The sequence below is a fragment of the Antennarius striatus genome, chromosome 2 (assembly GCF_040054535.1).
Source record: "Antennarius striatus isolate MH-2024 chromosome 2, ASM4005453v1, whole genome shotgun sequence".
NCBI lineage: Eukaryota > Metazoa > Chordata > Actinopteri > Lophiiformes > Antennariidae > Antennarius > Antennarius striatus.
The window spans coordinates 8,824,307-8,840,005 of NC_090777.1; the positions used below are offsets into that span (position 1 = coordinate 8,824,307).

Sequence of the window (15,699 nt, forward strand, 5' to 3'; positions counted from 1 at the left end):
CCATCGGTCACTCTGGTTATCTACAGAACCATGGGTCTCCTGCAAAAACATCACATCTACTTTCTTTAGCTCCCTTAACTTAAAAATGGCAGCTCACTGAAAATCGGCCCTCACACCATTCACATTTTAAGTGCTGATTTTAAAATCACACATGTACAAAAAAGAGAAGATGATCCAAAAAAAAAGGCAATCAGTAAAAAAGAGCAGCAGCAGATTCTTTTAACAGTCGTCTTCTTTATTAAGCCTTCACTCTTAAAACCATCTTCTTTAACCTGTAGACCTCCTGGTCTGTGAGCACATCATCTGCTCTCCTACCAGACTTCCTGGTCAGAGGTGACCTGATGAAAAGCTCTAGGTCAGAGAAGTGGTCTCAGATCTCAGGCAGTCTGAACCCTTTGGTTCTCCCCAGGACCGTTTATATGTTCAACAGACAGATAGACAGATGGACAGACAGACAGACAGACAGATAGACAGATAGACAGATAGATAGATAGATAAATAAAAAATCCCGGAAGAAATTGTATATATCCACTGCCCAGGCATGATAAAGCGAATAAATACTGGAAAAACACCAGGAGGAAAAGAAACACTGACATCACAGGACATACCACAACACATACACTACACTAACAGACACATGCAGCACTAACAGGACTTATATACTAAACTATGACTAAAATATAAACAATATAAAATTAAAAATAAACACTATAAAATTAAATTGAAATATAAACAGTATAAAATTAAATTAAATCTGTTCAACCACGTGCTGACCTCGCCACCTCCCCCTCGCTCCTCCTGACAGAGTCATTGTACATTGTACCCCCTGATGGCACGGGGCACGAAGGATGACCTCAACCTCTCTGTGGAGGGAGGCACTGTGTGACAGCAGTCTTCCGCTGAAGGTGCTTCTTTGCTGGGAGAAGGTGGTGTGCAGGGGGTGGCTGGTATTGTTCATGATAGCCTTAACTTTAGACATGGTCCTGCTCTCCAGAAGTGTCTCCACAGAGTCCAGGCTCAGACCAACCACTGAGCCCGCTCTGCGCATGAGTCTGTTAAGACGATCCATATATCTTTTCCCGGCCCCGCCACCCCAACACACAATGCCATATGAAAGCACACTGGGAAACTACGGACTGATAGAACATGAGAAGGAGCTTAGGACAGATGTTGAAGGAGGCCAGCCTCCTCAGGAAGTACATCCTGCTCTGCCCCTTCTTGTACACGCAGTCCGAGTTGAGTGACCAGTCCAGTCTGCTGTCTAGCTGCAGGTACTTATAGTTTTCTACCACCTCCACCTCACTGCCCTCAATGATCACTGGCTGTGGAGAAGGGGCTGCCCGCCGGAAATCCAGCACCATCTCCTTCGTCTTGGAGACGTTGAGCTGGAGCTGGTTCTGTTGGCACCACTCCACGAAGTCAGCCACCAATGCCTGTACCCCTCCTCATCACTCTCCCGGATACATGCCACAATCGCAGTGTCATTGGAGTACTTCTGTATGTGGCATGTATCCGAGTTGTGCTTGAAGTCCGATGTGTAGAGGGTGAAGAGAATGGGGGGGAGAACGGTCCCTTGTGGCGCCCCCGTGCTGCTGGTCACCATAGAAGACAAACAGTCCCCCATACGGACGTACTGGGGTCTGTCCGTTAGGTAGTCCGTGATCCAGCTCACGAGGTAGGACTCCACAGCCATGGAGGTCAGTTTATCCTGCAGGAGCCAGGGCTGGATGGTGTTGAAGGTGCTCGAAAAGTCAAAGAAGAGCACCCTGACTGCACAGCCCCCGGCATCCAGGAAGGAGAGCACGTGGTGGAGGAGGTACAAGACAGTGTCATCAACCCCAACCTTGGCCTGATAGGCAAACTGGAGAGGGTCCATAGCACCCTGCACCTGGGGACGCATGAGCTCCAGGACCAGTCACTCTAGGGTCTTAATTATGTGGGAGGTAAGAGCGACCGGTCAGTGGTCATTGAGCTCAGTAGGACGTCCTTTCTTGGGTACAGGGATGATGCAGGAGGTCTTCCACAGTGTTGGGACCCTACCCAGCCACAGACTGAGGTTGAACAATTGCTGCAGGGGGTCCCCCAGTTCCAAAGCACAGGCTCGGAGGAGTCTTGGGGAGACCTTATCCGATCCAGCCGCCTTATAGGGACGGAACTTCCTCAGCGTCAGATAGACAGATAGATAGATAGTTGGTGGTCTGGAAGCAGGTCTACAGTGATGATGGTCTTGGTCATGGTGGGAGCAGGAGGTCGTAGCAAAGTTGGAAGTCCAGTGGTTGAGGTGGGGCCGTTGAGCTTCGCAGTTCTTGGAGTGGGCTCGGGAGAAGTGGCAGGGGTGGAAGGAGAGGCAGCAGAGGAGGAAGAGGAGGGAGCATCAGTGGAGCGGTTTGCAGGACCGGGAGAGGCCTGGGACGAGGAGTCGAGACTGCGCCCTTTCTCGTGTCCGGTGATGGTTCTCATTTCATTCCAGACCTCCCGCACCTGGTTGCACCCCAGTTGCTTCTCCAGCTTCTTCCTGTACGCCTCCTTTGCCTCCCTCAGGCAGAGTCTCACTTCCTGCTGAGCCTTCCTCATCTCCTCCTCGTTCTTGCTCCTGAACGCCCGCTTCTTCCTATTCAGGACAGCCTTGACTTCCTTGGTTACCCAGGGTTTGTTGTTGGGGTAACACCTGATTGTCCTGACAGGGGCCACGGTGTCCACACAGAAGTTCATGTAATCTGTAAAACACTGAGCTGCCCTTTCAATGTCCTCCACGTGTGAGCCCACGATGACATCCCAGTCGGTGGACTGGAAGCAGTTCCTCAGCATCTCCTCTGCTTCCGGGGACCACCTCCTGACCTCTCGTGTTATTGCTGGGAGCCGTTTCACCAGCGGGATGTAGGTGGGCTGTAGGTACACTAGGTTGTGGTCTGATTTACCTAGTGGAGGGAGGGGGGTGACGGTGTATGCCTCCTTAGCATTAGTGTAGAACAGATTGATGGTTCTGTTCTTCCGTGTGGGACAGTCTACACACTGGGCCATCGTGGGGAGAGATGAGTCCAAAGTGACGTGGTTAAAGTCATCAGTAATAATGACGAGCGCCTCTGGGTCTGAGAAGCAGAGGTGGTCCGACAGATGGTCTCTTGTGCAGTCTCTGGGTCCGCCCGTGGAGGGATGTAGACGGCGAGGACAATAACATGTGAGAATTCACGCGCCAGGTAGTAGGGTCTGATGCTAACAGCTGTTAGCTCCAGATTGCGTTTGTACAGTGTTGATTTCACCGTCACGTCTCGGATGGCACCATCTATCGTTAGTATAGATTATTAATCCACCTCCTTTCTTCTTACCGGCGATGTCCATGTCCCGGTCCGCTCATACGGAGGAGAAGCCGGTTAGTCTGACGTTAGCGTCTGGCACGTTGCCAGTTAGCCATGTCTCTGAGAACACAAACAAGCTGGTTTCCCAGTAGCGTCAGTTCGTCCGACTTGTTCAGTACCGAGTTCACGTTCCCCATGATGACGGAGAGGACGGAGGGCTTGACTCGCCTCCGGTTAGCAGCTCTAAGCGTAGGTCTAGCCCTTTCAAAGCGACCCACTTAGCATCCGCGATATCTCCGTCGGAGCTCAGCGGGGATGATATCGCGTGTTGCTGGGTCTTCTTTGACCCTCATAGACATCAACTCATCCCTGGAGTACACTAGCATATTACTATACATTATCTAAAATTTATGTTAGAATAATATACACAGAAACATAGAAAAAAACACCAAATTAAGCACAACAAACTCGCTCAGAGCAGAGGAAACTGCAGCCTGATTGCATGCACAGTGAGAGTAGATGGCCTGGGAATACTGGAGCTGACAGGATTCAGTCCCAGCCGATGCCGTCACTATCCTCCTGGTCTTGATACCGTTGTGCACCACTTCTGGAGTATTTTATTTTTCTGAGACATTTTTAACATATCATCATCATTCATGTCTTCATACATGTCTTCATCATTAACAATTTCACCCAAACATAATTATGGACATTTTGAGCCCCGACCCGGCCCGAAATTTGAGCCGGTTTGGCCCGAATCTATGGATTCGGGCTTAAGATCTTACCTCTTCTTTCAGTGCGTACGATCGGAAAGGCAAACTGACAGAAAATACAGCTGACGCACAGAGGGAACTGAGCAGGTATTGTAGATGGATGTTTCTCATATGGCGCCTTCTCTGTTTTACCTAATTTATTTATTTTATAAGTGTATTCCTTAGTTTAATACCCATAGATTGTTTGAGATACATAATATATAAATATATATTTATTAAAAAAGTTTTGGCCGGGTCGGCTTGGACCATAAGATCTTAAACCCGAGCCCAAGTACAAAAAAAAATCTAGCTCGACCCGATCCGTGCCCGAGGGTTTAACGCCCGACCCGAACATAATTACTGATTTTAATAGCCCGACCCGGCCCGAATTTCGGTTTGGGTCGGGCCCGAACTCGGGCTCGGGCGTAAGATCGTACCTCTAGCTGACAGTCGATGTGAGTCTAATCCAGTGCTTGTGAGTGAGCTTTCGAATGTGGTTTCTTCTTCTTCGGTTGCCCATCTCAGGGCTTCCATATTGCCTCCTAATCCCTGCAAATGCCCCACAAACTACTGAACGTAACTGCAATGTAACTGTAGGTAAATGAAACATGAACATATGAGCAAAAAAAATTTAGTAAATAAACGCGCTAAGGCACTACACTCATGTCACGTCCACTCACTAACTCCAGGACGTAACCAAGGCTAAATTATGGGACACAAAACATGTTTTAACATATTTAAAAAACCAAATAGAGTGAATAGATGCGTAAAGACGCCACACAGTCCTAAGAGAGAGAGCGCTTTCAAGCCAGAGACAATCATAAACTACCCAAAGGGAGTTTCTGATAAGCAGCTGGACCATCCCAGGGTAGCAGATATTAATGCTCCTGACATTAAAATAAAACAAATGTGTGATCTGAACTCTAATTTGTAGTACGAAGGACAAGATCTGTTTTGAAGTCAAATTGATGCTAACTTCTCCCATTCATTTGTTTGTTTGTTTGTTGCATGCTAACCTGTGCTTACTGCATGCCTTTTCTCTACAATAATGGTTACTTTTGGATTATTTTTAAGGGACAGTGTTTCTTCATTGGGTTTTCTAATTGATAAACCAATAAATCACTTTTGCTTGTCACAGATGCCCTTTCAAATCAGTGCAATCGTGAAGCAACATTTAATATAATTGCGTTATTTATTTGCTTTTTACTTTTATATACAGTAAAATTTTCAATGAAGTAAAACACTTTTGTTCAATATGAGAGGAAGGGTCCTCTTACACAACTGAGATAAGGTTAAGCTGTAACACAATAGAGCCTTGAAACAAAAAGGGTCACGCCGTATGCATTCATGCATGATTACACTACATCCTGACAGGAAAGGCTGCTGTTCGGTTTTGAGTTATTGACCACGTCATTAAAACTGCAGTCAAACCAGGTTTTATTAGAGTTTCATCAGACTTCATTGACTGTTTGAAGTGAAGCCCAACACATGATGATGACACAGTTTAGCCACCCTGCAAAGTCAATGATTTCGAAACACTGTATGATAGTTAACACGAAGCCTTTCTTCACCCAGCTACAGATGCCTTCAGTGCCTGCCCCAGTACACTATAGTGGCAACGTTTCTGACATGCCTCATGATGTCTTCGTACATATCCCATGGGGATCGGTCCTCCTCCTCCAATGTTAAATGCACTGCTCTCATTTGTTTACACTACTTTACAAGTCTAAAGGAAATATTGACCTCTTGCAACGGTTGTGATTAATTAGACAATATGGTGTCAATCTCAGTCTGTTCATTTCAAAAGGACACAGGGTGATAATCTAAACATGTGACTGTTCCTGATGAATGCTTCATTACCATTGATTGCATTTAGTAGAAGCATCGGCAGCCCCTCTCTGATGCAACCTTTTGCACACTAAGCAAATAAAGCTCCAAACTCTAACAGTTCTAGCAAATTTTTTTTCCCTGCATTCACATGGCAATGTCTCAAAAGTGAACCTCATGCACAAGGACAAAAAAAGTTAAAAATGCTTTTGTTAGCTTGCAGGGCAGCAGTTGGCAGTGTGAGATTTCAAACACATTAGAATAAATCCACATTGACAGATTATCAGTCAACTGAACAGAGTCTGCAGCAACAATAAGATCCTACAGTCAGACATTGATTTGTTGTTTTCTTTTGAGGTACATGAAGGAAGTTTGGATTGTTAATGTCTTGTACAAAACTAAAATCCCTGTTTTACAAGGTGACAGCAATGGCATTTTCAAAATATTACACCCTGGAGCCAGTTCCCCAAATTTGGGTCAAAATGTTACTGTCACGTAAAAAAAAGTCAAATCTCAACAAACGTTTACTGTTTTATGGTAAAACCCTTGTGTCAATATGCCTGAGACCCTTCCATCAGTTTAGCTCCTCACAAACCCAAATATGCTGTCGTGTAATTAAAAATGTAATTACAATATCATAACAAGAATCTGATTCTTGTTCTGGCTCAGGGATGAACACGTGTGTTAAGTTTCATTGTTTGTACAGTTTTGAGTTACAGCTGGAGTGATATCATACAAAAAATAACCTGCATGTAAATGTCAATAGCATATGTAATTTGATGACTGTCCTCTGACATCAGGATTACATGGCCACATCAGGAATCAGAAAATAAGGCCTTTTTTCCAATGACGTACCCCAGGCTACTTCTACCTTTCCAATTTATACTAGCGTGCATGTAGGGAATCCTAAAATCACAATGCAGAAAATATTTGGCAGGGTGGTTTCAGTTAGGTGGCAACACCAAGCAATATGTGAAGAAAGACATACAAATTCAGATGTGAAATTATGGACAATATTGTTGTGAAACATCTGTTTATGTGGAAAATAATATTTAAAATTTTGCAAAAAGTATGACGTTGACAAACATTCTCTCCAGGAAAGCTTGTTACTACTTGGTGAAAACTTTAATGCACATACTGTAACCTACCTTAGTGTTTTGAAATCAAGCAAATATTCAATACAAGAAGAGGCCATTGGTCAATACCACCATTATCATTTAGAAGATAGTTTAGAAATACAGGAAAATATAAGATAACACTTTAGTGATGGGCAGATAGAGAGAGGAGTAAAGACAATCAGGGAATAACAAGTGAAAAGGGAGGACTGATAGATTAGAATGGGTTAAAGCAGGAAATGTGATGAAGAGTGTTGAATCCAGCTGGCAAATATCAAATCAATGAAACTATTAATGGTCCAAAGAGACAATTATTAGAGCCCAAGTATAGGAGATTTGTTCGGTAAATGGAAGAAAAAAAATCTTCAGTGTTTTTCAGTAACAAATGTGATGTTAATAACAACGCAATGAATTAATTATACACATGTTTTTAATGTAAAAAAGTAAGGCCTCAAATTAAAAGTGATTCATTTTACAAAAGGTCTACAGAACATCCTGGATGAGTCATCTAATCAGAGTAATGAAAGTCATGCAATAAACCAAAACATTTTTTTTTCGCAATTCATTGGGGAATCACTGAAATTGACTTCCATCAAGTCAGTCTGAGAAGACGTTAGGTTTTGAACCAGCCGCAATTAAAATATCTGCTGCTAATATATATCCCTGTGAGTTTGATTTGGTCATATAACATTCACAAACCACCGTTTCTTCAGGGCTTTTTCTGTGTATCTCAAACTCAGATTCCCATCATTAATATTTGCACATACAGCACGATAACTGAATTGATCAATCTGCTTTCAGTTCACTGCTCTGTGCAGTCCCAAATGCACTGATCCCAACATATTTTGGATGGGCCTTTTTTATTATATGTTTCTATAGTGATGTTGTTGACCAGACTTAGTGATGGCGAAGGAGAGAGTTAGAGAACATGGATCAGCGAGGACATGGTGTGTAGTTTTGGATTGGTAATGCCAAGGCTCATGACTCATGGTGGTGAGGGACTGAAGAAATTGAGGAAATAAATGTGGGACGAGAGGAATGTAGAGTTGTGATTGGTGCTATTATAGTAAAGGCTGGGCTGATATAGCACAGGTTCAACTTGCAGCATTGTTAAGCAAGAATGGTGCCCATGTACAGAATATAATTATTTCTTAAATTTTAAACAGGAGGGGAAAAGTTATGACTGATGGAGAAGTGTTTGCAAAGCAAAGCGATGCATCACATCTCATGTGATATACAGTACAATGACAGATATATAACTATGCGGTCTAGTAGCAGACACTAGATTCCTGGAAAAAGCTATTTTCTTTGCATTTCCAAAGCTCTAGGCTTTTGTTTTTACTCGACCGTCCTGACAAATAGCTGGTTAGTGCAGTGCACCTGGCTTACAGATGTAAGCATGACAAGCGGTACCTGCAAAGCCGTGGAATTTAGGACCATAAAGCATCCAAACAGACGATACTACTCTAAAATACCTGACTGCAAGAGTGGGTGATTCAGCAGATTCAAAGAATGCATCTATCCTTGTTTTCGAATAAGCACTTATGTATTCTTGAAAGTGGATATTAAATCTTTATTTAATGCTTTAATAAGAACTACAAGATTTTTCTTTGCATCAATGGGTTCCTACCGAATTTGACTGTGCATAGAAACACACTTCAGACAAAAGGGCCCTTACTTTTTTTTAAGTGATGCATTTCATTGAATAAATGACCTTTCTGTTTGTTTTATTCGATGTGGTAGTTCTACATTTTCAGAAATCTTGTGAAATTGGGACAGAAATTATTTAATTTGTTTTTAGACTTACTCCTGTGTCAAGTGATTTAATACATGTCATAATTTTAGTCACCAAAACCCATTTTTATTTTTAAAATAAAATTTCAGATTTAAAGTGTCTCAACGGTTTTGTCTTGTATTCATCAAAGACGTATTACTGTCCAGTTTTCGTGAATGGAAGAGTTGATATTTAAATGTTTTCTAAAATGTTAGCTTATTAATGAAGTCAGTTTAATCAAGCCAAGATTAATGTTTTGGTCATTGTAGTCGTATTTAATTTATTTCATTAACGATTTATTTGAGGGAGAGACTTTGTATGCACACGTTAAAGCAGAGAAGGGCCATCCATCCATGGACCTCAGGGTGCTGACATCCCACCTAGGTGGTGCAGTACAGGAAACTGGAAACTGCAATAAATATTATTGATTTTTTTTAAATCATAGTTTCTGTCAACAAAATGAAAATGAGAATAGTTACATGAAAAAATGATACCAAAACCGATGCCAGACCATTCTCCCTCAGCAGCTGGATCAGCTGGCATTAAGGCTGTAAAGAGGTACAAAGCTGAATTAGCAATCAGATAACTCCTCTAATGTCACATTTGACTGATGATCATTTAGTTGTTCTGATTGATATATTTTGTTTTTCATGTGCTGTGTTGCAAATGCTTGTGTATAAAATCACCTGAGGGGGTATGTAGTCCTGAACTCTTCCATAGATCCAGATCTTGAAAATAGTTTGAGCATTTGTGTTCACACGCTGAAGCTCTTATCAACTGCACACACCTCAAAGCCTTCTCAGCATACAAGGGTTGTTATGTACACATATTTGACCAGACCTCCCAGTTACGTGTTGAATCAGCAAAGATATGTTTGAATAACTTTAATTACAGACACGGGAGAGTAAAACAAAGTACTAGAAGTCCTGCACAATCCTCTCTTAAAAACGTGGTTTTCTTTCACAACACTGAAGGCTTACGGACAGACCAGGTAATGGTTTTCAGTAACTGGACAATATGTCATAGAAGTGTACTGTTACAGCCCTGCCTCCCTCTCTCAGGCAGTCCTGCAGCCAATGGCAGCGGAGCACAGTCCCCTCCCACAGCAACAGGCTTTAAAGCTCCTCAGTAGTTTCTGCTTTCCCCCAGCCATTCTGGTCTCTTCCCTCTACCTTCTTGCCTGCCTGCCTGCTCGCCTACTGAGCTAATTGGTCAGATCTTCCAGACATTTTTTACCCTCAAGAGCAAAAAACTACTTCAGATATCAGAATGGCAACTATGAGGAGCAATACTTACAAGTCTACAGTCCCAAGGACTTATAGCAGCAGCAGTTCCCACAGTTATACAGCCAATGTTCCCCGCAGAAGCTACAGTGTCAAGAGTGCTTATGGAGGCAGCAGGCCTGTTGGAGGAATGGGCATCACCAACACTTTTTCCTACAGCCTGGGCTCAAGCATGTCTGGTGCAGGGGGAAACTTTGGTAGTGGCATAGTTCCCCAGGTTCCCGTCACCGCTGTTACTTTCAACAGGAGTCTACTGGCCCCTCTGAACCTTGAGATTGACCCCAACATCCAAGCTGTCCGCACCCAGGAGAAGGAGCAGATCAAAACCCTCAACAACCGCTTTGCGTCCTTCATAGACAAGGTAAGACTTTAGAACAAACAACATTTATGTGTATCATTCAAACACTTTGGAATGGTATCATCTCCTGTTCAAACAGGCAAAAACTGGTTTCAGTGGGTCATTAGTTGATTTCTCAGTAGGGTTCAATCGTGGAATGTTTATCGTCATGACATTATGCTGTATTGGACAGAAACAGCACCATATGTTTGACACATGTCATGCAACTCTTTTCTCTGCACTTTTTCTTGGTGAACAAAGTTGTTTTTTATTCTTGTCCCAGACATGCAGTTGGGTCAGGAGGAATGACTGTGCTACAGCTCATGAACCTTTTGGCGCAGGCTTCCTTTTATAGTGATGAAAAACAGACACAGAAAGGAACAACTGAGGAGGACAAAGAGAGTGAGAGAGTGAGAGAGAGAGAGAGAGAGAGAGAAAGAGAGAGAGAGAGAGAGAGAGAGAGAGAGAGAGAGAGAGAGAGAGAGAGAGAGAGAGAGAGAGAGAGAGAGAGAGCAAAAGAGAAAGAGAGCTAAGGGTGTGTCAGAGCAAAGCTCAGGGCCTGTGATAAGATTTACCTTGGGAATAGTCCCTCCCTTTCTTGGGGTGTGGCCACTTCTGCTGCTCTGATGGCCACCACCCCCTCTACTCACACACACACACACACACAAACACACAAACACACACACACACACACACACACACACACACACACACACACACACACACACACACACACACACACACACACACACACAGCTGTACTGACTGCTGATGTTACCTTAATGACAATAAGTTGATTTATAACTTAAAAAATATTGCTCTTTTTGACTTTTAAATCATTTGATCAGCATTTAATCTAGCATTGACCTTATCCTCAGGAGTGTGTTTGTCCTCTACTGCCTCATCATTGTGTTAATATTTAAAAAGGCCACTTGGTTTCATGTTCTGTTTAACGCTGGCAGACTGGCTACATATCAACTCTCTTGCTCCCCTGTGACTAAGACATATGTCCCTCACTATCATCTGTTATCTGTGATGACATTCATTTGAAGACTGCACTGACTGCGTTCTGTAGCCCTTAAAGAAATTATTGGTCACACCTGTGGAATGCAATGTGTCAGTAATTAAAGGTCGACTCCCCACCTTTATCACTCTGTGATAGTATGGAACAACCTCATCACCTTCCCCTTAATCTCTACACCCTTTTCTCTCATTACGTGAATAAAACATTTAAATAAATATTAATATTTGCCTTTTCATCTGCCTGTCCCTCATTTGTCTTCTTTTGCCTGGAACTCTTACAACATAAAAATCAAGAAGACATACAGGAGAGGAATGAATTACGTCTGTTGATCTATCATCATCTTGTTTGCCAAGTTCCTGTTAGGATGCACGTAGATTGGTCATTCTTTTAGAAAAGCACAGGCAACAGTAGATTACAAAGATAGAATAACAAAGGCTGCAGGAGGTGAATAGGAATTGTGGTGAGGGTGACCTGAGGACTGATATTTGGGATGTAAATCCTGGGCTTAGCACTTTGGTGTTACACTTTATAATAACCCATTTCTGATGAAGAGAAATAGGTCATTACACATTTGCATTAGTGAACAAGCAAGTTTATGTGAATAATTACAAAGGAATTTCATGTTTCTCACCAATAACATATATTCCCATTTTTCTACCTCTATTTTCATGCAACAGGTTCGCTTCCTTGAACAACAGAACAAAATGCTGGAGACCAAGTGGAATCTGCTTCAGGGACAGACCACCACCCGCTCTAACATCGACGCCATGTTTGAGGCCTATATTGCCAACCTGCGCAGACAGCTGGATGGGTTGGGCAATGACAAGATGAAGCTGGAGGCCGACCTCCACAACATGCAGGGCCTGGTGGAAGACTTCAAGAACAAGTGAGTGAAGAGGCTCGAGGGGCCAGCAAGTCCACAAAAAGATTGGAAATGGCTTATCTAGGATTTTTTTTTTATTAAGGAGGTATTGAACTGTTGGATTCTTCAAATAGTAGGATCAGTGCATTGCAGTTCAGAATTTTTGCTTCAATACAAGCCTTTCCATGCAATGATTGAATCCTTCTGTGGCTACTCCCTACATCTGTCCTATCGTGTTACATCATAACAGCTCAAGGGACTTACAGCACTCTGAAAGCATGTTCCCACTGCGTTACATATGACTGACTGGATTTTAAAATGCATTTTATAGTTTGCTGCAAATACAATCACAATTAAACCAAAGAGCACAAGCATGGAAGTGCTCATGTTGTCATGCAGACTGTCATTTCAGAGAAGTCCAAAGGGTGTAATACCTTCAACACCTTTCAGACTTGACCCTGAGTCAACATAGACCTGATGGAAAATTCCCTAGAGTTAAGGATGGACTAATTGCGCCACCTAGTGTTACATTAGTGTATACTTTCTTAAACCTGAAAAAATGTTATCTTAAAGTTCAGCATCTAACCTTGACCTACAATTATTTCTTTCAGGTATGAGGATGAGATCAACAGGCGTACAGAGTGTGAGAATGACTTTGTTCTCATTAAGAAGGTAGGGAATTCCAACAGAATGTGTGTCAATTGCAATTAGATACTATGATTTGTCTTTGTTTTTTTGAGGGAAGCATGAGTCCTTTGTGGCATCTTACTTTATAATGTTATTTTGCCAGGATGTTGATGAGGCATACATGAATAAGGTTGAGCTGGAAGCCAAGTTGGAAAGTCTGACAGATGAGATCAACTTCCTTAGGTCGATCTATGAGGAGGTGAGGCACATAAATCAACTCAGTGGGCTTGTGTTTTTTTTTCCTTTTCTGTGGCCCTGTCATTGAAATTCCTACGACATCTTTATTCGGTCATTTTATTTTCACAGTATTTGGATGTCAGTCTTTCAAGCATCTGTTTACCATCTTGACCATCTTATACACCAGCTGGATTGCTTTTCTGAATGAATTATCACTGATTATTTTTGTGCAGGAACTGCGTGAACTCCAGAGCCAGATTAAGGACACTTCAGTTATTGTGGAGATGGACAACAGCCGTAACCTGGACATGGACTCAATTGTGGCTGAAGTCAGAGCTCAGTATGAGGACATTGCAAACCGAAGCCGTGCTGAGGCAGAATCATGGTACAGGTCTAAGGTAACATAGAACCACTTTTTGAATTCTCCTTACAACTTACATTGTCATGATAAAGTTTGTATTATAAATACTGGGATGTTGTTTCTATTTAAAGAATAATGAATATATTTTTGAGCACAAAATTTTCCAGTTTGTGAGGAAGTAGATACATCAATGTGATTTCCAGCTTGTCATGTTATTTTGCTCATGTTTATTTAGTTTGAGGAAATGCAGACATCTGCAAATAGATATGGAGATGACTTGAGGTCTACCAAGACAGAAGTCGCAGACCTGAACCGCATGATCCAGAGACTAACATCAGAGATTGATGGCGTCAAGGGACAGGTATGGGGAAAAAAGGGGATTTGGGCACCATGGTCCATTATTTTGAGTCACACACAGTTTTAACGCTCATGAGCATGGACAATGCCTTGCTTTTTCAATATCTTCTCCCAGCGTGCTAACCTGGAGGCACAGATTGCTGAAGCTGAGGAGCGTGGTGAGATGGCTGTGAAGGACGCCAAGGCACGCATTAAGGACCTGGAAGATGCCCTGCAGAGAGCCAAACAGGACATGGCTCGCCAGATCAGAGAATACCAGGATCTGATGAATGTTAAACTGGCTCTGGACATTGAGATTGCCACATATAGGAAACTTCTGGAGGGAGAGGAGGACAGGCTGGCAACTGGCATCAAGGCTATCAACATTTCCCAACAGAGCAGTAAGTGACTTTCCTGTAACTCGCCCTCATTGCGTTTGTATTGATTAATTCATTCATTCATTTTCGCTGACCGTTTCATCCGCTTACGTGGCTTGCGGGGAGCTGGAGCCTAACCCAGCTGTCTTGGGGCGTGAGGTGTAATGCCAGTGCACCGTGGAGCCACAAAGAGACAAACACTCACACACACTCACTCCTACGGACAATTTGGAAAAGCCAATTAACCTGAAGTGCTTGTTTTTTTGGAGTTGCGAGGAAGCCGGTTTAATCATGTTTTCCTTCTATCAACAGTGAGCTACGGTGGTTTTCCCGTGGATAGCATGAAGAGCAGCTACTCAAATACTTACTCCAGCGGTTATGGCGGTGGATATGGTAGCAGTGCATATGGCAGTGGAAACTTCAGTGGAAGCAGTTCTGGGGGCTACAGCATCGGTCAGCCAAAGAAGAACGTCGTTATCAAGATGATTGAGACCAGGGATGGCAGAGTGGTGTCCGAATCCTCTGAGGTCATTGAGGATTGAGTTGTCCAGTATGCAGGTGTAGCTACCTGTCTGCTATGTACTCCACCTTTGTAGTAATTTTTACTTACAATTTATCCCCTATGATAAACAAGTCTGAAGTCAAATGTTTGCTAGCTCATTCTCTAGTCAAACCTAATTCTTTCAATGAAGCAATAAATGATACTAACATTACCAAAGACTTGTAAAGGACCAAAGAATTCATTTGTATGTCTAACTGTACTAAAAATGTTGTGTCTCACAAAGTGAGATAGAAACTGGGCAAATTCCAAGTGATATATTTGACACTCCCTTGAAATATGCCGTTATTTCACACACAAAGAGCTGTTTCCTTCAGAATGATATTGCATGAAGTAGACTGTGGTGTTATCAAAGGATGTGAATGTACTGAGACTGAAATGTCCTCTAATGATGTTGGTCAGCTCATGTCTTAAAATTGCCTGCTGCAGTAGGTAGTGCATGTCTTCGCAGTGTGCATCCTGCAACTGAAACTTTTTGACCCCTCAGGAGACTGCCCATTTCATACTGTCATCCTGAGGTGCTGTTTTTGCTATCAAGACAAATAAAAAAACAGTGTTTACTGAACAGACATGATGTGTTTGTTTTAGTTTTTAATAATGAATGAAATAGAGCAATAAAGTAGAGTAAATGAACGTCAATCAATCTTAAAAGGCAATAATTTGATTGTAAATGGGAACTGTTACTCATTCTGTCAGGTCTGTCCAGATATTAAATATATTACTGCTATTATAATAATAATATTATTGTTATCATGAAAGTACGTGAAAGTACGTATTTATGTATAGTCACCTAAAACTAAACAATATTCTTATAGAATGGGCTTTTTTTTTTAATCTTTGCTTCTCCAGTTTCATGTTTCTTTCTTTAAATGACTTTACCATCTGTAGAGTTGCCTGCATGCTTAGTAGGAAGGAGGGATAACACTTGCATA

General features: G+C 42.4%; 1 protein-coding gene across 1 annotated transcript; it reads left to right on the top strand.

The window, feature by feature from the left end:
- Positions 1-9,892: 9,892 nt before the first annotated feature.
- On the top strand, positions 9,893-15,338 carry krt8 (keratin 8). Its single transcript, XM_068325775.1, has 8 exons — positions 9,893-10,408; positions 12,086-12,294; positions 12,882-12,942; positions 13,061-13,156; positions 13,368-13,532; positions 13,731-13,856; positions 13,968-14,232; positions 14,521-15,338. Exons 1-8 carry the CDS (start codon positions 10,034-10,036, stop codon positions 14,748-14,750), a joined length of 1,527 nt encoding a protein of 508 aa, XP_068181876.1. The 5' UTR covers positions 9,893-10,033; the 3' UTR covers positions 14,751-15,338.
- The last annotated feature ends 361 nt before the right edge of the window (positions 15,339-15,699 follow it).

What these genes read in the sequence shown, in the direction of transcription:
- krt8 (XM_068325775.1), top strand. Translation starts at nt 10,034, where the DNA reads ATGGCAACTATGAGGAGCAATACTTACAAGTCTACAGTCCCAAGGACT. An exon ending in GTGGAAGACTTCAAGAACAA is followed by an intron (nt 12,295 to 12,881) that starts GTGAGTGAAGAG and finishes TATTTCTTTCAG; the next exon opens with GTATGAGGATGAGATCAACA. An exon ending in ACTTTGTTCTCATTAAGAAG is followed by an intron (nt 12,943 to 13,060) that starts GTAGGGAATTCC and finishes TTATTTTGCCAG; the next exon opens with GATGTTGATGAGGCATACAT.